Genomic DNA, 27,393 nt, shown 5'->3' on the forward strand with positions numbered 1-27,393 from the left:
ACCAAGGGGTAATCATACGTAAAAGTCGAGGATGGGGATCTGGTTACGTCAATTATGAGCCTTGAGTAACAGAAGTGTGGATAGACTACAGTTGAATCGCATATAAAAATCCAAGTGCGTACCATAAAAGTAAAATACTTCGCATTAAGAATCAACAGGCGAAGGAAGTCAACGATGATGCCTTGTAAAAAGTACTCTGCCTACACTACCCATTCTATTGAAGTCCATTTAACTTGTTAACGATGTGCATAATAATAAACTCAGTTACTTCCATATCTCTGTTCCATCATACGTGGTATTTTATGACAATATTCTCCACAACATTAAACGATATTTCTCGTGACAGAAATCACTAGACATTAACTGCGCACGTACAAGAAAATGTAATATATTGCAAATGTGCTTTTATATAACGTAATTAAGATAACTAGTGTACATTAGTTTACAGTTTATTTCTATTTATAAATGAAGTAGTACCATTAATTAACAAAGAAAAAGATATTTAAAAATGCTGAAATTGTAGAGCAACTAAGTATATATATAATCTTTAAAGCATAGCATAATTCCTTTTAAGCTCATGAAATAATTAAGAAGACATGTACACAATGACATCAGGAAACGATTAACCTGATTAAATAAAAAAAGACCAGCAAAAGTAAGCAATAACAATATTAACTATTAAGATAGATATGCATAAAAAGAATATATGGATACACAAAAGAATCATTATGAAATAAAACTACAGAGAATTCAAGTATACACTCCAAATAAACTATACAACAGTCATTTTTAAGTGGAATGATAGTGTTTGCACAACATCCCCAGGGACAAAATACAACTCACTTCAAATGTTTTTTAAGCTATTGTACAGTGTATTTGAAATAATCATAACTCGGTTGCTGCAGAGGGTTTTGTTGCATACAGTTATTCGTTTCATTATTGGTTTGCAATATGTGAGGCTGAGTGTATACAAAATCGCTGGCGGATAAATCATCTTGCGTGTGGTTATTTGCAACGGGTTGATGATAAATATCCGACGGTATAGAGGAAGACTCCGAAGTGGATATGGAACTGGAAGGTAGTGTAGGATCGTACCATCCATGAAAAGCAGAAGTAGGATGATCAGTAATCGGTTGTCGATATGTCCTGGAATCTGAGGCAATATCAATACTTGGTAAGTATGTTTCATGATTACCAAATGGCCGGTTCATATTGAGATATGACATGGTATGTGGTGACATATTTTCTGTAATATCACAACCACAATCACCTACTGAATCTGACGGCATAAAGCAGATAGCTGATGGGCGTGTTAATCCACTTTCAGATGTTTGAACTATGCAGTCACCTGTGTTCAGGTTAGACGCTTGAAAAGCACAGTTAACATCAAGAGAGTTGTTGCGTTTGTGATCTGTAAATATAAATTTGAAAGTTTCTCGTCAAGCACAAGGATATGTAGGCAATAAATAAATACTTAACGATAAGAACGTAGATTTTAGTAACAACTTATAAGTATTTTCTTATTTCAGTGTGTTGAACAAGATGTGAGTGAAACTAGTAGACACTTAATAATGATTGCAACGACATTTAGCAGGACAGTTTCCTAAATACTGATAAGATAAAGTGGGACAACAGCAACAATATGAGCCATGAATTATCCATGTTAAACATGGAAATCATATTTGGCTACATATCTGAAGTGAATTGAGAAAAACAACAGTAGCTTATTAAGGCGGTGCTTTGTTCTACAACTTTCTGTGCAAGTATAATTATTAGTAATACTTTTTATATTGGTATACAACATGGCCTATAGTTTTTTGTTGCATTAGTCTACGTGATACTTCTGCAGTCGTCACAAGAGAACAAATGCCTTGGCAATAAAAGTAAATCAATGTCTCGGAAAAGTATCTAGAAGTTGAGAACTAAATACAACCAGTAAGAAGTCAAACGTATTCTTTAATCGACAGCAAGTAAAGCTTCCTTAAACTATCTGATTACTTTCTAGAATAAGTGATATATCCTGGTAAATTTATCACACTTTAATCAAAGAATATAATCACGATCCAGTTTTGTTCTGTTAGTCATTTCACATTACCGCACATTTGACGAGTCTTATTCAACTGGGAGTTTATATGAAAAATGAGAACAAAAGCCAGTTCTGATTGATTTTATATCACGTTGATAAAGAGTTCCGAAATGATTATGAGAATAGATTTCAGTGCTATGAGGTAAGGACCGAGAGAAAATGAATAAAGTCACAAGTTATCATGAAATATTTATTATCCTGTATTATGGATTTACTTTCAGTTAAAAGCTTAACACTAGACATTAGAGAACACTCTTATTTCTGTGCATTTGTATAACAAAATAAACTTTAAAGTGATTAAAAAAACTTGGATTGTTGCTAAGGGTATATACTAAATTAAATTTCGAGTAATGCTCACTTGGATATCCATAACAGTATAATTAACGTGAAACTTACCAAAATTATTTAGCGCCTGAACATCACTTGTCGGAAAATCTGTACCGTTTCGTAGTGTACCGTAATTGTTTGGCATAGATGACAAATAGTCACCAGATGCTGGATCTGTATGGTGTTGAATATTAGCGTGTTCTTGATTTGATTGCGGTATTAATTGTGTGTTAGAGCATGACAAACTATGTAATGAGTTAGGTTCGTTCAAGGATGAATCTACCTGGCCGGAAAATGGATATGATTGATGATCAATATTCGAGGATAGATTCATCTCAGTAGTACTTGGTTGTATTGCGAATCCTGGGTCAAAGTGATCTGTATTTTCATTTGTATGTCTCCAGTAAGTAGACAAATGTGATTCTTTTGCTTGGTTAACTGAATGAATATAAGTCGAAGATTTAGGGTTCGGTTGAATTGGTGTCGTATTAATATGATCACGTACTATCGAACAATTAGCGTGAGTAACATGGGATGTCCTCTCAAAGAAATCTGCCTTAGTTTGACCGTAACTGTTGTTTTCCGTATAGGTACTATTTGGATTTGAACCTGAAGTCTCACTTTCGAAAGCTCTGAAGTGGAATAAAGTTAATTGAATATATGCACGAAAATAAGTAGATATTCGTAGCATCCTAGTTGGTAAAACAAGGAATTAAATGTAATAATAAAGTGAATTTTTTCATGATATACCATACAATCTACTGAGTCTTACATTTAACTAAGAACATACTTACTTCATAGAACTTGTCGTACAAATAACATATTCTACCTCCTCACTGTAGGGATTCACAAACGCTGTTAAATGACACTTAACGAACAGCAATTCAGTAAATAATTTGGAACGCATATGTACCATGATTGTGAATGACTGGCCTTTGAGCTTCCAGGCTAATTGAAAGGACAAAAACGTTATATTTTTATTTAATTCATAATAAGAATTATGACAAAGAGTAATAATATTCCTAATGCAAATGTGACATGGTTTGAAGTAACCGTGAATACTCTGACGACATTTAAAGTCAGAACACAACAGCTTCCTTCTCCAAAACACGTAATACAAGGAAGATTTATATGATAGAGACCATAAAAAATTAAATTTGAATACACTGAATTGTCATTCGATTACAGTGATTATAAATTATATAATAGTCATCAAACAGAATAATCGTCATTTAAACACAAAATGACGGAGAAATAATACAATTGAATGGTATGCTAAGTAAAATCGAAGTGAATGAAAAAATTAAGATGGATTAACTGATATAAATTAATGTTGTACTGCGCAAAAATCAGACTGAATTAATAAGTGAAATGAACAGAAATTACAAAGAATCCATACAAAATCCAACTAAAGGAAAATCACATCAAAGTCCATACACAATCTGTATTAGTTGTTTGAATCTTCCCATTGCTGTTTAGGATTGCAATTGACCAGTCACTTTCCAGGTATATCCAGCCGATGAGTTCCAAGTAGGATGAGACATGAGTCCTGGATCCCACTGATGGTCACTATTGATCCATGCTTATCAACACATAATCTCTTACTTAATTTCTTCCTGCTAAAATATATTTAGGGATGCAACATCCCTAATATGACCAGACGTTTTTTTAATAGTCTTCGACTCAAAATTTAGAAAGATAATTTGCTAGAAAAAAGCTCGAGTAAAGAGGTATTGAATAAAGCAGATTAAGGGTCATTGAAGTCTTCTTCAAAGACAATAATACCCATAATGGCTGATGGTAATTAAGTCATCAAAAAGAAACCCAAAGGAAACCGTGAATGAATGCATGAATATGCACTGAAGTGTATTGTTTTAAACGGTCAGAAATTAACATTGTCGGAGAAATAGATTCCACGTGCAGGATTGCACATACGCATTGCTGAGAAGTCCCACACATTAAGACGAAACGGCCGTCCAGTGCTTCCAAGTTTTCAATGGCGATCTAACACTGATCGTTTCATGATTTTAATTAATAAGATTTGATTATCTAAAGATAAAATGGAATTTAATCCAAGTACTTAGAAGTAATACATTAAAATTACTAGTCCATATGAGTAAACTTTATCAGTTCATGACGGTCCATCTATTTTATTGCGAACTTCTATTCCAGTATCATTTGGATGTTAATGTTTTTACATACTAGTGTATAGTGAAGTTAATATTGAAACTTTTATTTTCAATCTTTTTATCATTTCTTTTGCTTTCCGCGATTCTCTTGTTATCTTTCTTTTCACACAATAAACAATGTGTATCATTGTATTATGTTGTCTTAATTATGAGGTTCTGGAAAACTTGAGGTAAATAAGCTGATGATCTATTTTATAGACACTATGAAAAAATAGAATTACCTTTGTCAAAAACTTCTTGAAAACTAATCTTGTCTCTGGAAGAAGGTAGGAGATTTCCAAAGGCTTGTCCAAGGACTTCATTTGTTTCTAAACCAAGAACGTTTTGAACTCGTTGATCGCAAAATGTGATAAGCGTATCTGCTGAATGACGTGTAAGGAATTCATTAAAACGATGAGGATAAAGGTCAAGGGCTTCTGGTTTGTTGACTACCTGTAAACGACCTAAAGCTATTAAACACTGAGGTACATGAACATCTGAACAATTATTTGTATCGGAACGACCGAGGTGATTATTATCGGAGATTGGAGGATTAAAGTCACTTTCTTCTGAGATGAGACCATCTGAAATAAAAGTCAAAAACCCAATATATATATAAAACCAAATGAAACAAATTATAATCTACTGTTAAGTGGCATGTTGGTTAAAGCGTAAAACGTTATCTATTCAAACATTTTTATCCATCTATGAATTGGATAATTCCTGTCGAAGCATACATGACATGGAATTCGCAGAAAAACCAGTAATAAATAACGAATGTTTAACTAGTATTAATTTAACAGAGAAAAATAAATTTTTGTCTGTTAGAAGAGTCAATTTGTCAGAAAGAAATCAGTTTTTTATTTTAGAAAAATGGATCAATTTAATTCTGTGTGCTAAGAAAAACAGATATTATTTAGTGAGATGGATTATGCAAAGGTTTACATCAAGTAATGAGAAACTACGGCAAAGCAGAGAGACAAAAAGGACTGAATAACTGTTTAGTTCTGGTCTAGATATTGTAATGCACAATAAGTGAGCACCGCTGAAAAGCGCTAGAAACGGAAACTAAATAGTTGTGAAGTATTCTAACGTTATTAGATGAAAACTATTTTTAAAAGATGTATTTTTTGCAGAAATTGATGCGAAATGTTAACGAACGGATAAATAATCAGACTGTAACGATGATATAGAAAGTACCCGTTACTAAATACATAAGATGTAATAATCTTAGAGATGTATTGGCCAGGAATGTATTGATGTATTGATCAGGAACTAAATTTGTTTATCAGAGACTTATTTTGAGGAAAGCAGAATTAACTTTTAAATGGGATCATGTTAATCGCTTGTTATCTAGCTAGTTTCATTACAGACACATGTTTCTACTCAGCTGTACTCAGTGCGAATTCCACTCCGAACAATCCACCCTTCCAAAGGTAAACACTTAGTGTCCAACTACTTTACAAGTTTTATGTCGATTATTTGGGCAGACAATAGTCGACTATCACTACGATTTCCGAAACCAGAGTACTTTGTTTTATAGTGGATTACTTAGCAAAAGCTTCGGATCAATTCAGTATACCAAACCCTACCACTATGGCACGAATTGTCAACTATAATTTATCAGTGGTAATAGCGAAAATTAACTCTGCATGAAGCCCATCTAGGGTTACTATAGGTAAAGGAGGAAATTCGGGCATAGGGTTAGCAGCCAAATCTCGTGAAAAAGAAACTGACCAAAAAACATCGAATTTATCTGCTTCTCGAAATAAAACCCCTTGATTGATTTCAGAATTCTTTTGTATCAATCACGAGCGAATTTCGCAATGTTTCCAAAAACTAGTAATTAATTATAAATCTACACAGAAAGCCGGAACCAACATAATGTTAACTATTGTCTGGATTACAAATACTGTAATTAGTGGTGACACCAAGTATATATTCAAGAAAGTAAGAAAATGAATGATATAAACATTAACAGACAAGTGTAACTCAGCGTGTGAAATGTGATTAGAGGATGCTTTCAAGTTAGGGGGCAAACAACATGGTTAGCTTAGATTATATATTCAAAGTTTCTGAACTCTACTGGGCATTCGACTACTGTTAATAAAATTATAAAAAATGGCTCCAACACAAAAGATGTAAGGAGCAAACCGCAAGATTTATTGCAGTGATTATATAATTTTATCAAAATGGATAATGGAATCGCAACTAGACGTTGCTATACGGAGAATAATTTAGGACGTATACACTGAACAACATGTTCAATGGTAATAAACATATAAATGGTGGTTAACAAACAAATAGTTTACAAGTGTTAAGTAAAGTAAATATAACTGAATAAATTATTTATAAACCACTAACTCATTTAAAAGACTTGAGGTAAACAAAGAATCCGCGAACCTAAATTATTAACAAATTTAATAAGTATAACCCTAAAGTATTTTACATTTATCAGTTTGAATGAATATTAAAAAACTTAAGTTTAGCGAAAAGGAAAAAGAGGAACAGGAAAGCATGTAAACATTCGTCCAGAATAGAGAAATTAATTTTTATCTTGTATATAAGAATAACAGGTATCGGGTTTTAGATAAATTACCTTATAAGTAGATTTTTAAGGGTTTGCATCATTTCACTACAAATTATCTTCGAAATGAGTTCATTATTGTTGCATAAACGATACAACGATCGTTTTCTATCATCTTTTACATCGCCTTCAAAATGTTTATCCCATTGATTGCAAGACCATGAATACAGTAAAAACATACACGTACTAATAAAAATTCCCTCCACACAGATGTTTTTTGCTTTTAATTCATTACAAGCACATACTACGAGTGTCTTTAGTGATTCCAGGGTAGTTACAAACTAATTAGATTATTCACAGTACAAATATATATATATATATGATGTTGAACCACGACATATATATTTTTATTTTGTTAGACTTGGTTTTCTTCTAGAAACTAAATACACTAAGTACTCACACAACTTATTACTCCCGACCGTTGCTGCTACCTGGACGTCTTCCTCAGGCTTAAATATCGTGATGAAACAATCGAGCTACACTGGTTGGAACAATCGTTCCTCAAAGTTTTACCATGTAAGACAGGTCGGTTGAAGAATGGTAAGAACAAAAGCAGCAAACCCAAGGTCTGAAGGCGGAGTCGTACTGCTGACTGTGACGGCAGTTGTTCCTTGGGAACTGTGTAACGCTCTCAGGGCACTAAGACCACCTCCAACACAACTTCCTTTCCAGGTACCTCCAGAAGAACCCTTCGACGGTGTGGGCAACCGGAAAAGAATAACTGCCCTCATACCTTAAACAACACTCAAGATCACTGTATTCATAATCAATTTTCTTCTTCAATTCCCATTATTCCACCTACATCGGCTTTCAACATTAAACTTGCTCCTCAAGTGTCACCATAGCCAACGATTCTAGTGCCAAAAACAATGTCGCAGGTCTACTGAAACTTCGCTCCAAACTACATATTGGAGCCTTCAACGTACGCACACTATGTCAAATCGGTCAGCAGGTTCCCTAGGCTAAAACCCTAAAATTTGGTACCATTGATGTATGTTGTCTCCGAAACACGCATACACGATCCTAGTGTACTCATTCACTTGACCTCACCTTACCAAAACGGAGAGCCGACGAGTTACCTTTCCGTGTATCTGACGTCCCGATGGTTAGTTCTCGTGGACTGGCAGGTGTAGGTATAGCATTAAGTACGAGGACAAAACAAGCACTATTAGGGTGGATCCCCGTTAACAGTCGTCTATGTGCTGTTCGGCTGAAAGGCTCTGTAAGAACTCGGAAGGATAGGGACACATTGTAGCCTTTTCATTGTTTCTGCCTACATTCCCACTGGCTGCAGCCTGGACGGAGTGAAAGATAACTTTTACAGAAAGATTTCTGAACTTTTTCATAAAGCTAAACGCTCGAACATGGTACACGTAGCAAGTGACTTTAATGCCCAAGTAGGTAGATTAAACCAAACAGAAAAACATTTAGGTGGGTATTTTAGTATCCCTGCTCAGCGAACAGATAATGGTGATCGTCTGCTGCAACTGTGCTCAGACAATCGTTAATTTTTAGCGAGCACTAATTTTAAGCATAAGGAGAGACATCGTCTAACATGGCGACCCCGTAGTATCAAACCAACAACGGACCCAAATAGACTATATTGCCATCAGTCATCGTTGAAGAGGCTCCATAGATGACTGTCGCTCGCTCTAGAGTACATGTTTATACTCCGATCATGTTCTAATACGAGCACGCTGGACATAGAAAAGCCATATTATGACCCACTAGAATTGAACTGAGGGATGATAGAACCAAAAGTAGTTTCCAGGAACAACTGAGGTCACACTCAGGTAGTTCTGAAACGAGGCTGACCCAGATTTTGCTTGGAATGATATACAAGTAGCTGTGGAAACAGCAGTGACACCTATTAATGATTTAAACCGAAGGGGTTACAAAAAGACAATGAATTTCTTCTAAGCTTATTGCACTGATGGGCTCTTGTAAACTCATCCCATCAGGCTCTGAACACCATGAAGAGAGAAAGTAAATTAGATCTAGGTTAACCAAAAGTCTAAGGAACGACCGTGAGCAGTGGTGAGCAACGAAAGCAAAAGAGATAGAAAAGGTGGCGGCTGTATGCAACACAAGACAGCTCTTCAGACTAATAAAAGAAACTGGAACTAAAAAGTCAAATGCAAGTGAGACTATCTCAGAAAAAGACACTCACATTTGCTCTCAGCCCAGACGTGGGCGGAACACTTTAGAGAACAGTTCAGTTGACCTTCAGCCACTGCACAAATACCCACCATTTCCAAACACTTTGAATGAAACATTGAAGTAGGCGCTCCGACTTCAATCGAAGTTCAAAAAGCTATAGTAATCTGAAACGAGGAAGAGCATCTGGTCCAGATGGATTGTTTCAGAGGTCTTTAAGCATGGTGGTTCAGTTTTAGTGATTAGATTGACTAATCTTTTAGCTGAAATCTGGGATTCGGACGTAATCCCATCTGACTGGTCACAATCACTTATCGTCCCAATATATAAGAGAGGGTTAAAATCATCCTGTGATAAACATGGAGGAATTAGTTTAACTAATATAGCATCTAAAATACTAGCCTCAATAATTATCGTACGCCTAACTAAGACTCATGAACTGCAAGCACGAGAAAATCAGGCTAGTTTCAGACCTGGTTGTGGCTGCATCGACTACATATTCATCATTCGTCAGGTGCTAGAACCAAGACATGCGTATCGGCATCCGACAATGGTGGTCTTTCTTGACTTAAAAGAAGAATTTGAATCTGTTGACTGAGAGGTTCTCTGTCATTGAAAGGCGTACCTCAGAAGTACATAAACCTTGTGAAGGCTCTTCACTCAAACACCACTAAACATTTTTTTAAAAAAGTTTACTTGTTAAATGACGAGAAATACTACTTATTTAAATGATTAAACAGTCCATAGAATTTAGTAAAACTGGATTTAAAATGTAAATCAGGATTAGAACAATAAAATAATAATTAAAATAACCCATTGTTTCACTGAATGAAAATAAAGAGAATTCAACGAAGAAAATATTCTTTCCAATAAAATCATTTACTTAAGCTGTACATTTGTATTAATGGTAAATATAGGAGGATAGAAAAGATTGCATTATACTTATCATACAACTATAAATACGAATGTACGGCATAAGTAAATGGTTTCATCGAAAAGAAAACTTTCTTCGCTGGATTCTCCTTATTTTTATTCAAGAACAGAATGAGTAGATTAATAACACAATCCATTAAAACAAGCAAATACACACACACACATAAAATGATATTAGTACATGCGTTAAATGCAGGTAAAAAAATATATTGAGAAATAGACGCAATTCAATATTTTAAACTGAGAAACTAAAGAAACAAACAAGCAACAAAAAATAATGATAAAAACTATCATTTCACATTAAATCATTCCGTAAACAATCTTAAAAATAATCGAAACAATAAGAAAAGTTTGTTGATGTGAAATAGTTAATTGTAGACAAAATGCTCAGAATGCTCAATCCCACACTTACCAAATAAACTAATTACTAATTTTTTGTTGTTGTTTTGGTCAATAAACTAATAACAAAGAATACATAAATACACAGTAACTTAGTGCTCTCTATAAATACATTAAAATTTGAAGGGAAAAAAATCATCAGGATGTTTTTCGTTATGATTTAAAATAGAAATAAGAGTCACTAAGTAGGTACATTTAATTTCTAATAGTTATATATTTACGAAGAGTGTATATGGAATGTGCAAACAGCAAACTTATCTAACAGACATTTATTATGGAAAGAAAAAAAACTTCATATATCGATTTTTTCCTTACACACTTGTTAGACCATATTTCAGTGAGGGTTTTATGGCAAAGTTCAGTCTAAATGGTCCAATAACAAGATAAAAATTATGAGAAGTATATGATATATTGGAGCAATATATTTCGAACAGTTTGGTCACACATATACTTGTTAAGAACATTTATATATGTAAAATAATAACCAACCAGATGAATAGCGAGATATGAGTAGAACAAAGAGAATAAGGAATAATACATGACCTTTATTGTTCACACATAAATGTCTTAACAAGTAAATGTGTGATCAGATTGATCGAAATATACTACATGGTTTTCAGAAGCTTCATCTTCTCATTGAATTATCTAAATTTATCAAAGGGATAAACTATTTGAAAATCAGTTCACCTAAATAAAATGAAATAAATATATGCTACATCTCATCGATGATAATAATTCGTACGTTAGAAGAAAATGGATCGTGAACGTCTACCGCTTAAAACTCCCATGCTAGGACAAAACGGCTGTCCAGTGATTCCGGATTTTCAAAATTTGTTTGACTGTGCTCGGCTCATGATTTCAATAGAAAATTCATATGTTCAGGTGTGATATGTCATTGATTTTTCGAACTGCTGAGAACACTGTCTAAATGGTGACTAATCCAATTAACCAATGTTGTAAGTAAACATAACAATAAGTTACTTTGTAGGATGAAGTGACAAAATTATATACAAAATATAAGTCGTTTGAAACACAAGTGATCGTAGGACTGTTGGTAATGTAAATCTTCAACTACTGTTTTTAGCAGAAAATTATGTATTGATTATAAATGTGATTTTCACTCGTATTACTTCCAACATACGTAAAACAGCTCACTGAAACAAAGGTTCATTTACCTTGATGACCCTTTCATGATAACCTATAACCTTACATACGGCATAATATACTAGAACTCGATACCCTAGCATGGTTTTTCTTGTACTGATGATATAGAGTAATCAGAAATTTCTTTCATGTGTTTAGCTAACATTTTTAATTGACATAGGAAGCTAGAGAAAACAGAAAATTTAAGTAGTTACCACTAGTTTTTCTCAAGATCTGAGAACAACATTGACATTTATTTATTAAAATATATTGTACTGCTGTTTGATATCGAATGAGAACTCTAATTATTAAGTAATATTATTGAAAACTTCGTATCTGAACACTCGTGATCAAATCAGAGTATAGGGAGGAATTAAACCTAGGTCACCTTACTGTGTGTTGTATGAATTTAGTCACCGTCTATTTTGTATTTGATTTTGGCGTACGAATAAATTAGTAGGAAGTAAAGGGTAGTAGAACGGAAATATAAAATCAGTCCAGTAAGTTTTTAACGTTTCGCCTGAATTTTGTGAAAACGTATAGGTTATTTCATAATCGTAATTAGTTACTAAAGACCGTTTAATAATGAATACAGTAGTGTAGGACTCATTCTTTATCTTTCCCTAAACACAATGTAAGTGTTTCATTCTCCGTTTATTCTTATCTACATCTCGACCGTCGAGAAAATATTTTCATTATATTAGACATGAAGTGTGTTAACTTGGACGAATGCATATTAAAGTCTGTTCGTAATCATCAGAGAGTACGAATAAATATCCTGAGTCCTTGACAAGAAAAACAGACGAGAGAACTTACTTCCAGGTGAAATGGATGTCAAAGACGAAAATATACGAAGCAAAGAGGAATAAGATGGAAGAAGAGTTAGGGTTATCACTAAACTGAAGAAATGGAGGAAGACTGGGAATAGATCCTACTGCACTATGGAGACTGTTTTCTCGACATGTTACCCAACAGCTCCAAACATTGATTACCAGTATTTTGCTAGACCAGATCAGAAAAACGGAACCCACTGGCACGGTTCAGATCAGCAGTCAATGACTTTACACACTGATGTTCTTATTCCATTCGCTTACAACTTAGTTCCAACCTGTCTTATTGTTAGCCACTACTGCACGTCGGGGTAAGTGGTAGGCATGCATGACACGTGCTCTAATCACCTTAGTCGATAAAGGTTTATAGGGGTTAATAATTGACTTGGACATTTTACCTAGTACCACACACCCAACCACAGGATTTCTCACCTCGTTGTTCTGAAATGCGCGAGGATTCGTTTGAAGATACCTATAACCAAATACAAATAGCTCGCGAATGTTAACCATCTGAACAGACCATGTTATCTAACCGTTGGTTAATATATAGTCGACTGGAATTTAAATTCAACACCGGTTGGGAGGTGAATATTTTAATGTAACGTAGGTGGCGCAAGTTGAAAAAAGCCAGGAGAGCTTTTTGTATCCGTACCAATTACCACTCACCAACTTAATGGAATTCCAAACGTGGATGAAGTGGTCAACGCACTTAACTACTTCATTCCCTTTGACCAAAATAAGCATTGATGTAGACAAGTCCAAAAGCATCATTTTACATTCAGAAGAGAAGAAGTACATCACAAACATTTTTACATGGTTTTTCAGTTGTTCCGAAAACTGCATATTATTAGCATTTTCACTAAACAGAGATATGTCATATGTGCACTTTATTTGGGACATGTCCCACCTTATGCTTACGAATTATCTTACCTATTAACAAGTGTACGCCGAATGAGGTAAATTTCAACGAAAATTAAATTGGAATCAATTATCTATGCAAAATACGTTTTAAGCATATGAATAAAATAACTCGCGTTTACAATCCAATTGAACATGTTTTCAACGTTTAAAATTGGTTGTAAATGCAAAAGTCAATGTAATGTTCAAAATATTTAGATTGCAATAAACTAGTATTCTAATGAAAAAATCATTAAATGAGTGCGTAAAGCTAAGCATGTTTCGTAATATAATATCAAATATTCAGAGTACTAATTACAACCACTAGACGATACTGTTCCTAGAGATGTAGCTTATCGAAATTAATCATCTACAGGATAGTTTGAATAATTCATTTTAGTGTGACTCATTTATCGATTAGCGATCTATGTGTTTCGATTCAAATCACACTCTATTTAATAGACAGTGATATTATCCGGCTGTGCAAGCTGGCTTAGGGATGGAGTACGGTTCGCGATTGAAACCTAATGGTTGGAAACTATTTTTAACAAGCGACTGCTGCTCCACGTTCTTCTACACGATAATAGTGATATCTAAGTAATGTATGCGATAAACACCCAAAACGTCTAACTCGGAGTAATGCAACAGACGAACTGTGAAAGAAGTTTTTATGGCTTACATTCAATAAAGCGATCAAATGAAACTGAACCCAACGTGAATAGATGTAAAATAGAAGGAGAATAAGGAACGTTTAATAATGAATCAGTTAAAAGTTAAGTTCTATCACACATAATTAAAATTAAAAACCTACCGAATAGGGGGTATGCTTGAGATCCTATAGCCTGACCACTAACTTGAACATTATTCGGAGTGGGGTCAATCGTAGGATTGTATGGTTTCACAAAACCAGTCACATGGACAACGGCATAAGAACATTGCCCGCTTGATGATATTCCAAAAGTATGTCGATAACGTAAACGTGCCCGAGCCGTTAATCCTAATGAACTTACAACTCCAGCATCTGATTGCATAGCACACTGGATAGCTGAACCTAGGCGCATTCGACAAATGAAACCACGACGTGAGCTCATATTCCCTCGTAAGTGAGCTGAGAATGACAACAAAAGCAAAAAATAGTACATTTGATTATGGATAACTACTTAGATATCATATTCAATGTTAACTAACAGTTGGAAGTTATAGATATAAAATCAAAGCACTTTCGAATGACCGCACTATTGATAGAATGTCATCAGGTTCATTTATTCTTTTACTATCGTTTTACACAAGTACATAAAAACTGATTCGGGATATATTTGAACAGTTTGCACATTGAAAACAGTTTAGATTAAATTAAATAACTTCATTGATTCAATATTTAATAAGTGTTTAACTCATGTTGTATCATCACATCAATTCAGAAACAGGCTAGGATATATATATTCAAGTAAGATAACTGAGTGTTAACTGCACATAAAACCTCATTTACAAATTTGGATATCAGAAAACTGACCAATTGATCACAGAATTGATTATTCTCAATTGAGTAACAAGTAACAAATAATATAGTTATAAGTTATTTTATAAGTGACCAAATACTCTTATAGATTACCAACCAGCTAATAAATTTAGAAAGAGAAAATCAACACATTATCTTTATTGTAAGTTTATTGATGAAACAGAAATCAAGTGGACATATCTCTGTTTTATTTCGAACGCCTTTATTCACAATACGCAAATCTGAAAACAATGATTGTTAAGTTTCAAAGTAAAATATGAAAAAACGAAGAGAAAACAAGATATCTTGGACTTAATTAATAGTTAAATACAAGTAGGATATCACAATCAGGAAAGACAGGATAAAGTATTTTATTTCATCGTTATATAAATGCAATATACGGAGAGATGCTTTACCCGAAATTTACCAACAGTCAAGCGATGGAAAAAACGTGTGAAGATTTGTGATTTTCAGTATTTTTGATTAACACATTAGAATTTTCACTGTAAAGAATCCGTTTTTAATTTTTGTTTAATACTAGGTACTACATATAAGAAACACGCTTTAGCATGGTAAAAATTTTGATTCCTGATAAAACATAGCTTATAAATATCTGAATGTAACGTACATTGATGACCTTCCTTCTTCAATGTGCCAGATTTTAAATCTAGTATCCGCCCAGGAGCAGGTGACGAACAAATATTATTAGTCAAATTTGCTGGAGAATTATGGCGTTGGGAAGCGCATATGTGGGTAGATACCAGATCAGATACTGATGTAGGAGAGGAATCAGATGCAACAGGGCCCATTTTAAGGTCTGATCCAGCGGGTTGTTTGGTGAGATTGGTCGAATTACTATTCGATAAAGTAGATAACGAAGCTTGACTTGTGAGACCTAAAATACTAGCACCTTGTGATGGTAATATAGATCCAGTAAGTTGTTCACATATTTTCTCTGCATCATCCGGGTGGCATAACTCGTACAGCGTATGCTGATACCATTCTGACTAAAACGTTAAAAACAGGGACATAAAATATAACACTACTGATCACAAGTAGTCTAGATTATTCTAATTACACATATATATCAAAAACAAAGAAGGCTACAGAGAATGTGTATCAATAGGGATTCGAAAAATAAAACACCTTAAACACTTCAAACTTTATGGAGTGAAGGCAGGCCGATAAAAATTAATCCTGTACCAATATCGATTTTTTAAAAATGATGAGTTCTCAAGATTTGGTCGATATAACCATAATTAAAAAACAATTCGTTCACCCACAATTTAGTGCTTTTGATAAGACAATAATGATGTGATAACCAGATCTTCTAGGAATCGTATTTTTTAGAGCAATAAATCTAAAGTTTTCATAGAGTAGATAAGTTACTTCGGAGACTATTGAAAATCATACAAGTATATTTGCATAGGAAACTTTTAAACAAAATCCGATACGGATCACTCATTGTATTTGTTTATGAAAACCAAGTGAATTTTCCAAACTTCAATTGTTTTGCCAACTATTTGTTAGAAATGGGGTTGAGTGTGTGATTTCGTAAATTACTTTGCTGGTTGTAATATCTGTGTTTTTACGACATTGGCAGACTGTTTTGCCATGCTAAATGTCATTACCTGTACTTTGCTATGCAACCCACAAATATCAACGTAATAGTGAACCGAAGGGTGACAGACATAATTAGTGGACCTACGAAACTACTCCTCAACACTGTAACGATAATACTCATGACTCAGTAAACAACTAAAAATAGAAAGCTTGGCCTTCAACTCCATAATAATGATGATCAGTTGTGAACAAACTAAAATCACGTTTATTCAGTTTTGTACTAAATACCAACTTAAACGAAACCAATATTAAAATAGGACTTCAGATGCTTTATTCAATTTAGTTATTTAGTTTTAGTGTGGAATCAATCTAAATCTGTCCATATGTTCCTATTCTTTTCTCTTGAATTGAGTCGTGCACATATGTGTGCGCCCGAAATAGAAGAACTGTGTTAGGCCAGTTCAGGGAAAAATCCCATGATGCTAACAGTTACCATTAATTATTAATGTCATTTACGAGTAAGCAGATTTCCTTTTTTTTTCATAACAATAGTTAAACTGGGGTCATAACACTATCAGTCCACATTTTTGTGGAAGGGACGTTGAGTAGTGAGTCCATGGACAAGCCTTGAAAACATAATTAATTATTAAAATTACTTCCCATGACAATAACACCCCAAAAATGAAATTTACCCAAACTATTAGTTACTTTTTAAATCACACCAAATTATTCTATACACACATGTACTATTATTATTGAAATAACCTTTGATAACAGAGGGAAACAAATTCATCCAGTGTTTATTATGCTTTTATTTCTCTAATGTCTGTAACAGAATAAATTTTGTTGGCTCAAATTCTAATTACTAGTCATATGTAATAAATACAATGGAAATTGTCATCAGCATGACATTTACATAGTGCCCATTAAGTTTTTGAAATTTGTTTTGGTGAATCTCAACCTGTTAAATAATAGAAATCACAAATTTCTAAATAACTATGAATAGTTCAACACAAAATATTTAATAGTACCCCCCCCCTTAAATCAATAATAAAAACACTGAAACGAGAAATAAAACCTATTTAATACTATAGATCATACTTAAAGGTTAATATCTGACCGATAAACACGAAATTTAATACGAAAGCTGTTTCTTAACTTCCAAATTTAAAACAGGTAATCAGTGACTGAGTGACAATCTATTGACATTTTGTAAACGACAATAGCTAATTTTTGCTAGTGCTTTTTTTCTGAGTTGAATCGTCAGATTGTGAAACTTTCATTTAAATTAAAAATTGTCAGCACTAATTAGGCTGCTTGCCCCGTAACAATAGCATAAGCATATCCGTTTTCTTTTCAAAGTTGTTCCTTAGCTATTAATAGCTTGGATTTTAACGCGATCACTGTTTTGCCGTAAATACTTTCCGTTATTTCGCTTATAATAAGTACAAAGAAAATTGACGTATTATCTTTTAGTGTAGTCTGAATTGTACATATACTTTGGCACACAAAATTATAGGACTACGTACCTGAGTTTGATTGAGCACAGATGTTACACTGTCAGACACATAGATGATTCTTCCAGTATCACATTGACAAACAAAAAGAAATCCATCCGCAGCCTTAGAAAAAGATGTAGTTAAAATGGACCATCATATAATGTACAACTAATAAATATGTAGGCTGCACTTATAACAATATTGACATCACACTTTTTCAGTTTTATTTTATATGTAGTATATGATAGAACATAAATCATGGGAAAACCAATACAACACGTTATTTAACTTGTTTATTAGAAATAGCATGGTGAAATTGTATTAAGTATATTACAACTGAAAACTCACAGGTGAGAACAGTACATAGACACATTCCATATAAGCGAACGACAATGTTCAATTTATTTCATCATTGAAATCTGTCCCAGTAGCCTTTAAAATTAAGTACTGAGCCCTCACTAGTACATGCTACTCCATTTGAATCTTAGAAACATTCAGCTTTTATAGATACGAAGAAGCTTCCATTTAGGAACTTTCATTTTTTAACTTCCATATAATTTCAAATAATCAGATGATGAAATCCATTGAGTTTACTCCACCAAAATTCATATAGGCAAGAATCAAACTTTGTAATCAGGTTTAACTGTGAATGGTGGGTGGGTAGGCTACAGAACTAGTAATTATTATTTATTATTCTAATGATTTATTTGCGCTTATTTTACAACCAGAACAAAAAATAAAAAGGCGATGGGGCTTTTAAGTAATCAATCATTTATACGTAAACTGAGTGGGGTATTAATACAGCCCTGACAATTTCTTAATAAGTTCTATTTACTCGCGAATTTTCACGGGGTTTTCGTTCCACCAACTTGTTTCATGTTTTGAAATGATTGGTTATAAGATGTCATTAACTACAATGCTGATACACTATTCATTCTCTTAAAAGGATAAAAATATTGTGTGAAAAACATAAAGGTTTCATTCTGGATAAATGGTTATCTATTGTTACAAAACTCACTTCCAAAACCAAATGCTTAAGTTCTTGATCTGAAAGAAATGAGGGTTTGTATGATCCATCAGATGTTGTACTCCCAGTTCCTAAAATGAACGAAATCTTTAGGACATCAAGCAGGAAGGTATTTAAAAAAACACAACTCTTGATTGTGTTTGTTAGCTACCACTTTTCAGCAAAATGAAATATTGTAACTTAGCATTCAAATAATGTTCGTTTGCTAGTCTATGTGTATCAGGTGAGGGTATAGAGACTCATGACACCATTCGGCTATCTTAACATATACATATATCGCCAAACCACTCCCTCAAAGGGGATGTCTGGTGTGGAAGCTGGACAAAGCTTGAGGTGGCCAAACCAAAAATGTGGCGTCACTCCATGAAAATGTCGAATGCTGGACTAAGCCTTCGGCAGGTGAAAACCATCTGATTGGACTCCGCGCAATTACTGAAAAAAATGGGGACGCTGGTTGACGTTGCTTAGAATCGTTCGAAATAGCCCAAATCGATTCACCATGTATCTTCCCTTAGATCCTGAGTTTAAGAATGATCTCATACTTCTTTCCTTTTAGAGTCATATTTTTGATGCTGAATCATTATGTTACCATCGATGCTGTAATTATTTCTAATATTCTGGCACCTTGATGTGCTTTAGTGTTGTAACTTGAACCGATGCAGATATGTGCCAGACTTGGTGTTGGTTATGTCTGACAGATCATGCATGATTGGTCGGTTAGACTAATCCCGACGAGTTTCAGTTATTACATACCTAGCACTTAAGTAAGGACGTTAAGCCTCCTAAAACCTACTAAAAAACGAATACCAACGATCTGATCTCACAAAATACTTATTAAATAACTTGACAGTTGTGAGCAGCCGAATTGGATACTTCATTTCAACCAAACACGTAAACACGATGTACAGTTCATAGCCAAAAACTAACACGCTGCAGCACGGACAATATGCTTCTAAAACAAAAGAAGTCGAACCTATTAACGCATTTGACATTTTGCATTGATACTATTTGTGAAAACTATGTTTGAAATAAGCTCAGCGATTGAAATTTAAATAATTCTAACGTTTCGTTCAGCAATAGGCAAAAAGACAAAAACAACATAGAATACGACACGAATGTATACTACTAACTATAAAAGATTTCAACTACTCATAAATCTGTCATGATGTTCTGCAGTGTACAGGAAAATCAAGGAACATAAGCATGACACTAGTAGATAAGTGGAAGAGAAATCCTAATGGTTAAACAGGAAAGTCATATCAAGACAGAAGCTACAACCGACCATGAGACTGCAATATCTGCTATGATTTCCAAATATTGCAAAGGTGGAAGTCTAACCAATGCATCAGTGAATTACGACTACCTCTTTTATAAGTTCTTTTAAACTAGTTTCAGCCTCTTTTGTACAGACTTATTAGCTGAATGATGGGTTTTCGTGTACCGGTTAATAGCTGAAACTAACCGAAACCCCCCAATCTCATGCTATGATCCTAAAAGTCAAGTACTACTACAAATCAAAATATTTAAACGTAGTTACTAATTAGATTCACCTCCAGTTTTAATATCGATTCTTTTAACACAGTGTCATTGACATTATTATTAAGATTTCGTCGTTCTATTGCGGAGTACAACGACTCACAGTTTCCCACCAATGAATCACAATAAATGTAGAGACCGAGTATAAATTTCTCTTTGCCTAGGTCGCCACATAAAATATAAACGGCGGAAGTGGGAATCGACAAGTTGAATGAAAAAATAGTGAAATTAAATTAAACATGAGTGATACCACGAAAGACCGAGAATTTAGAACCCAGAAAAAGAAACGGGTATGCAACATAAGTGGAGATCTAGGAAAAGACAATAATTTAAATGGAAACATCTAAGAACTTCAGTGTCCTCTGAATATTATTACAACCCCCAGAAATTTAAGTTTGAGGATGGACGGTGAGATTGACTGGATCATAAATTACATTTATCCATGTTATTTGACTGCATATGATTGTATGAATATGGACAAACGCTTAATTCCACAATGACTGGAAAAAAATTTGATAGTTATAAGGCGATTTTGTGGATGCTTTTTGGAAATATCTAGCTGAACAACGATGAAAAAACTAGAAAATAATTCAGCTTTACATTTCTCTAACCTACTGATTAAGCATAAAAAAGAACTCTAGCTATCGGTGACTAGAGAGAATATTCCTAAAGAACTCAACTTCTGAACGATGCATTTACTACTGAATAGAACGTAATAAATGTCAAACCCAGACCCAGACACTTCGATCAATTTGATAATAAATAGGAAAAGTCAAACAAATTTTGGCCATTGAGCTTATGAAAAATAAACGAGATGCAAACACCAAAAATTGAAGTCCGAGAGAAACAGAACAGTATAGCTAATAAAAACTTAAGTACTTCACCCTACTATTCTGAATTATACTGGAAAATTTTATTTAGACAGTACCTCGTATCGATTTCATGTGGCTCACAGCCATCCTCAAAATAGTAAGTTTGTCAGGCTTCCTTGCGAGTGAACTGCAAGTTGGTACCATTTCACATAATTCGTTTATATAGGCAGTCATTTTGTTACGTCTTCGTCTCTCTATTTCACAATGACTTTCCCTAGGAAATTCGAATGACATAAAGTATTGACTTACCTTGCATACCTCTCCTTGTCTTGCTGGTGATCGCCACCATCGTGTTTACAGGCAGACAGTCTAGTACTCGTCACTTCAAACATGCTAAAAAAGGATTCACTACAAATTTGTGAGACATACTCTCTTTCGCTCCCACCATCACTATCTCGAGAGAAGTCTGTGAGGTTCTCCACCCTTAATAAGAAAATATGTTGTCACAAAAGCAAAAACAAAAACACCATCCTAACGAACTAATGACCACTTACATATCCATTTTACCAATGACAGCTCCAAAACATCGTAATTCCAGATGAAACAACCAACGAGTAACGCAGCCAATATTCGCGGGTCCCGCCTAATATGTATATATCCCTTAAAACCAAATCTCACAAGATCGACTGAGAAGTAAAAGAAATCAGTTCCTAGCGAGTTTCTAGGTCCGAGTAAGACGAGTCACTAGTGCTAACAGCTACGGATAAAGGAAAAAATAGGAGTTTAGAATCTGAGGCAGTCTTTAACGAGAAAGCGAAGGTGATGTGCAGGAACAACGATATAAAGTTAGGTTTTCGCGATAAGAACTCAAACTGCCAAAGAATTTTTATTCATAAGATCAAGTCGTTCTTGCATTAAGGAAAACACCCCCCCCCAATTCAGAGTCATAATGTATGCTAAGTTTCACGCTCTCTTGTAGCTGCTATTCATGAATTATTTCACTGGTTTTTGAAGCATTTTTACCACTTAGTTTCATAAAAAAAACCTTATCAATGGTCTGATCTGAAAAGGAAATTAACGCCAATTTGTCTGTTGTTTATTTTCCACTTTGAAGGTGTTACATTTTCGCTTGACCAGTTCATTGGACGCGAGCATATGATGGGTTAATCATTATGAACAATGTATCTGCGATTTTTCATGCTTCGGTTAATGATTCAAAGGCTTACATTTTCAATATCTTTGTTGATCATTTGGAATATTGGTCACTAATGTATTGATGACAGATAATAATATATTGGCAATAATAATGTAGCTGATCATCCCTTTAGAATACAGAATACTAGCTGACACAGCGCTAGTTGGAGCTAAAAAAAGAGAATGACTGATCTTCACTCAGTTCTTTATTACACAATACCAACAAGCAGTCTGTTGATAAGGCCTACTGTTCATTTAGCATTTGTGTTGTTAAAGGCATAGTCTGATTTACATTGCTGACTATATAGCGAAAATCACACCTACAGTTTCAAGTGTGGTAAAATGAAGGCCAAAAGTGTCAATGTCCTACATCATAGTGTAGCGGTAAATAAATCCCCAAAATAAATAGCTCTAAGTTTTCGACATTGGATGCTGACCATATGTTTTAGTGGACTCATCTAGCTGAAGGCGCTCGGTCAGGCATCCGCACCAGATCACGTGTGGTAACGCTGTGCTCAACATCAACCTCAATCGCTAGCCAGATTAGATCAGAGAATTCCGATATATTGGTCATCGCCAAATATACTCTTCCGATCTCCTCGACTCTGTCTTTTGATTTCTCTGGGTGGGAACGAAATATATTAGAAGGTGTTACTGGTAGAAGCGTTGTCAAACACTGAATACCTGTGACATCATCATTGGTGAGACCGACGTGATCTGGTACACCTTATTGCAACTGTGAGTCTGTTCCTTTTTGGGATTTTTTATATATCATTGCCTTATTTTTTATTTTTTTTTAAACATTGTGATTTTTTTTCGTGTTTTTTCTTGGATATATATTTTTTTCCCCTCGTTCATTATCGTACTTCATACTTCATCATGACTGAACAGACACCTAAAGTACTCAAGCTTAAGACTTTGTCCCCGCCCTCGTTTCAACTCATGCCTTTCTGGCCCGACAACATCGAAGCTTGGTTTTGCTACGCAGAAGCCGACTTCTCCGAGCACGGCGTGATCGACACACGTGCACAATTCCTCGCAGTAGTCAAGGCACTACCGCGCGAATTCAACAGGTACGTAACATCTAGTATGTTTACTAGTGATGTTTCCGATCCTTAAGAAATCTTGAAACGTTCGATTCTTAAAAGAGGAGACCTAACCGATCGACAAAGGTTAGATCAACTCTTCAATAACATCGACCTGCAACATGGTTCTGCGACATACATGTTGCAACGGATGAGAGAGGTTATAGGCCCAAGAACTTTCGACGAAGGTCTATTCAAACAACTCTTCTTGTCAAAACTTCCCCAACAGGTGCAAGCAGTTCTGGTCTCGTTCCAGAACAACGCCTTAGACGAGCTAGCTGCATCTGCCGACCGCATTTTAGAAATTACGAAACCTTCTACTACCGAGGTATTTTCAGTCAACGAAAAACCTCAAACGACTCAGAATGATATAAACGACTTATGTCACACACTCACGCGTTATCTTAGTCTTCGTACCGACCGTAAGAGATCGCGCACCCCACGTAGAAGCATGTCACGTAAGCGATCTGTCTCTAGACCACGGGAGACAGATAACCCCGACTGGTGCTGGTATCATAACCGGTATGGAAAGTTTTCCAGAAATTGCGGAAAACCCTGCAATTTTCCCAACACGAAACCGAGTGACTCGAAAAACAACTCGGGAAACTTCCAAGCCGGCACGCGTTAACGGCAACCGTAGCCGGCGAACATAGCCGTCTGTTATACGTCACAGATGTGACAACGAGAGTTCGCTACCTCGTCGACACTGGCGCAGAAGTTAGCGTTCTCCCAGCAAATCCTAACGACCGGCTTCACGAATCGACCCTAAACTTACAGGCGGCAAACGGAAAACCGATCGCTACGTGTGGCAAAAGGTACGTTTACCTTAACGTGGGTTTACGCAAACCCATCCACCGGATTTTCGTTATTGCAGATGTTTCTATGCCAATCATTGGTATGGACCTTCTACAACACCACAATCTGATCATCGATACGGGCAAACGGAGGCTAGTAGACGGAAACACTAATTTGTCCGTTTGTGTAACTTCTTTTACTGGTTGCAAATTATCCCCAGTCACAGTTAAGCATGTGATCGACCCACTTTATCAGCCACTTCTCGATAAGTATCCTAAGATTCATCAAATGCAACCGAAACTACCGTGTGTAACCAGCAACGTTACACATCACATCACGACTACAGGACCACCTGTATTTTCTAAAGCACGACGACTAGCTACCGAAAAGCTAAGGTTAGCGAAAAACGAGTTCGACCATATGATAGACTTAGGGATCATACGACCGTCAAGTAGCCCATATGCATCTCCGTTGCACATGGTCCCTAAAAAGGACAGCAACGATTGGCGTCCAACTGGTGACTATCGGCGATTGAACGCGAAAACCATTCCCGATCGTTACCCGTTGCCTCACATTCACGATTTGACAGCTACCTTGAAAGGTACAACTGTTTTTTCGAAAATCGACTTGGTTAAAGCGTATAACCAAATCCCTATGGCTACTGACGACATTCCGAAAACGGCTATCACAACTCCCTTCGGACTATGAATTTTTGCGAATGCCTTTCGGTCTAAGGAATGCTGCTCAAACATTCCAAAGATTCATAGACGACGTTTTTCGAGGTCTCAACTTCGTACACGCGTATGTTGAGGACTGTCTAGTCGCAAGTCCGGACAGAGAAACACATCTCAAGCATCTGGATCTTGTTTTCGAACGATTACAAAAACATGGCATTACTGTAAACGTTCAGAAATGCCAATTCGGAACCGACTCGTTAGACTTTCTGGGACACACTATCGATGCTCAAGGTATCCGACCCCTTAGAACCAAAGTGGCGGCCATTCTGAATTACCCAGAACCGACCACCGTCAAGCAATTACGCACGTTTAACGGCCTCGTAAGTTTCTATAGACGTTTCATACCGAAATGCGCATTACTTATGAAACCTCTGACCGACCAGCTTCGTGGAAATGCGAAATCTATTAATTTGGACGACACCGCACGAAAAGCATTCTCCACAGTTAAGGAACTGATCGCTAAAGCAACAATGCTCGCACATCAGGACACCGAAGCACCCATTAGTATCGCAGTAGACGCATCCGACTCGGCAATCGGTGGCGTCTTACAACAATGGGTTAACAACTCCTGGCAACCCTTGGCATTTTTCTCTAGAAGGTTGCTAGACACCGAATCGAGGTACAGCACATTCGGTAGGGAACTCCTAGCTATGTATTGTGCTGTACGGCATTTCCAACACTATATCGAAGGCCGTGAATTCACTCTTTTCACGGATCATAAACCGCTCACTTTCTCGCTAAGCTCTCCTTCTGACAAGTACTCTCCCCGTGAGTCTCGACAACTGGACTACATTTCGCAGTTTACTTCAGATATTCAACACATCTCTGGAGCAAACAATGTAGTTGCAGACGCTTTATCTCGCATAACTTCCTTGAACAGTTTCCAAGGCATCGACCTTCTTAAACTCGCCCAGCTTCAAAAAGAAGACAGTCATCTTCAGCACGAGTTATCGTCCACAACACTTAAACTACGCATCAAACAGATGGGAACAGGTAAGGAAACCTTACTTTGTGACACATCTACAGGTAGGAATCGCCCAATCGTGCCGAAACATTATCGACGCAATGTCTTCAATACATTGCACAAACTTTCTCATCCAGGTGTTCGTGCAACCATCAAGCTTATAGCAGAAAGGTTTTGCTGGCCTGGCATGAATAAAGACGTGAGGGAGTGGGCACGCTCCTGTGTAAGCTGCCAAAAACCTAAGGTTATCAGACACAATAAATGTCCCTTAGGCTCGTTTAAAACTCCCGATGCTCGTTTCGACCATGTTCATCTGGATTTGGTAGGACCTTTACCAGATTCAAATGGATACGCTTACCTCTTAACCTGCGTAGACCGTTTCACTCGATGGCCAGAAGCAGTACCTATCAAGGACATCACTGCTGAAACAGTGGCTCGCGCCTTCGTCGAACGATGGGTAGCAAACTTCGGCTGCCCTTCAACCAGCACTACTGACCGCGGACGTCAGTTTGAATCTGATCTTTTCCGTCGTCTGACCACACTTTTAGGAATCACTCGCTTCCGAACGACCGCCTACCATCCACAAGCAAACGGGTTGGTAGAACGCTTTCACCGACAACTAAAAGCTTCACTATCAGCTGCAAACGTTTCACAGTGGACCGACGCTCTTCCACTTGTTTTACTAGGTATTCGCAATGCAGTGAAAGCTGACATTGGATACACTGCGGCTCAACTCGTTTATGGAACGACACTTCGACTTCCAGGAGAATTCGTGGATCCTTCATCCTCTTCAATGAACATGGATCTAACCTCCTACACGAACAGGCTTACAAACGCAATGCGTTCAGTTAAACCTGCTTCCACTCCACCACAATCAACCGATGTTTTTGTCAACCTAACTTACGATATAGTACACACGTTTTCGTTCGTCGAGACTCGCATCGACGACCATTCGAATCAGCACACGAAGGACCCTTCAAAGTTCTTCAACGTGAACCTAAGTACTATATAGTCGACAAGAACGGAACAAACGATAGCATCAGCATCGATCGCTTAAAAGCAGCGTATTTAGAAGGAAATCCTACTCACGTCGACTTTCCTTCGGTACAATCGCACAACACGACTCCTACACTCATAATTCCTCAACCGACAACCA

At 35.9% G+C, this 27,393-nt stretch overlaps 1 protein-coding gene across 2 annotated transcripts; it reads right to left on the reverse strand.

Annotated features, from left to right (window-relative positions):
- Positions 1-399: 399 nt before the first annotated feature.
- On the reverse strand, positions 400-22,205 carry MS3_00006803 (uncharacterized protein). 2 transcript variants are annotated; one of them, XM_051215034.1, is made up of 12 exons: positions 22,017-22,205; positions 21,892-21,945; positions 21,772-21,855; positions 21,579-21,736; positions 19,106-19,185; positions 18,118-18,210; positions 15,654-16,032; positions 14,339-14,635; positions 4,824-5,165; positions 3,208-3,361; positions 2,483-3,045; positions 400-1,411 (listed from the first exon to the last, which is right to left on the reverse strand). In XM_051215034.1, the coding sequence occupies exons 1-12, from the start codon at positions 22,022-22,024 to the stop codon at positions 861-863; spliced, it is 2,763 nt and encodes a 920-aa protein (XP_051068215.1). In that variant the 5' UTR covers positions 22,025-22,205; the 3' UTR covers positions 400-860. The 2 variants fall into 2 exon arrangements, with proteins under 2 accessions (XP_051068215.1, XP_051068214.1); XM_051215033.1 differs by having other exon boundaries at positions 2,483-5,165; positions 10,671-14,635; positions 18,118-21,736.
- Positions 22,206-27,393: the final 5,188 nt, after the last annotated feature.

Source organism: Schistosoma haematobium, chromosome 2 (genome assembly GCF_000699445.3).
Source record: "Schistosoma haematobium chromosome 2, whole genome shotgun sequence".
NCBI lineage: Eukaryota > Metazoa > Platyhelminthes > Trematoda > Strigeidida > Schistosomatidae > Schistosoma > Schistosoma haematobium.

Bases quoted from the DNA above. Each gene is read 5' to 3' on its own strand.
- MS3_00006803 (XM_051215034.1), bottom strand. The intron at 18,211-19,105 runs GTGAGTTTTGTA...TCTTTTTCTAAG, and splicing joins TTAAGCATTTGGTTTTGGAA to GCTGCGGATGGATTTCTTTT. The intron at 14,636-15,653 runs GTACGTTACATT...TGTCATTCTCAG, and splicing joins GAAGAAGGAAGGTCATCAAT to CTCACTTACGAGGGAATATG.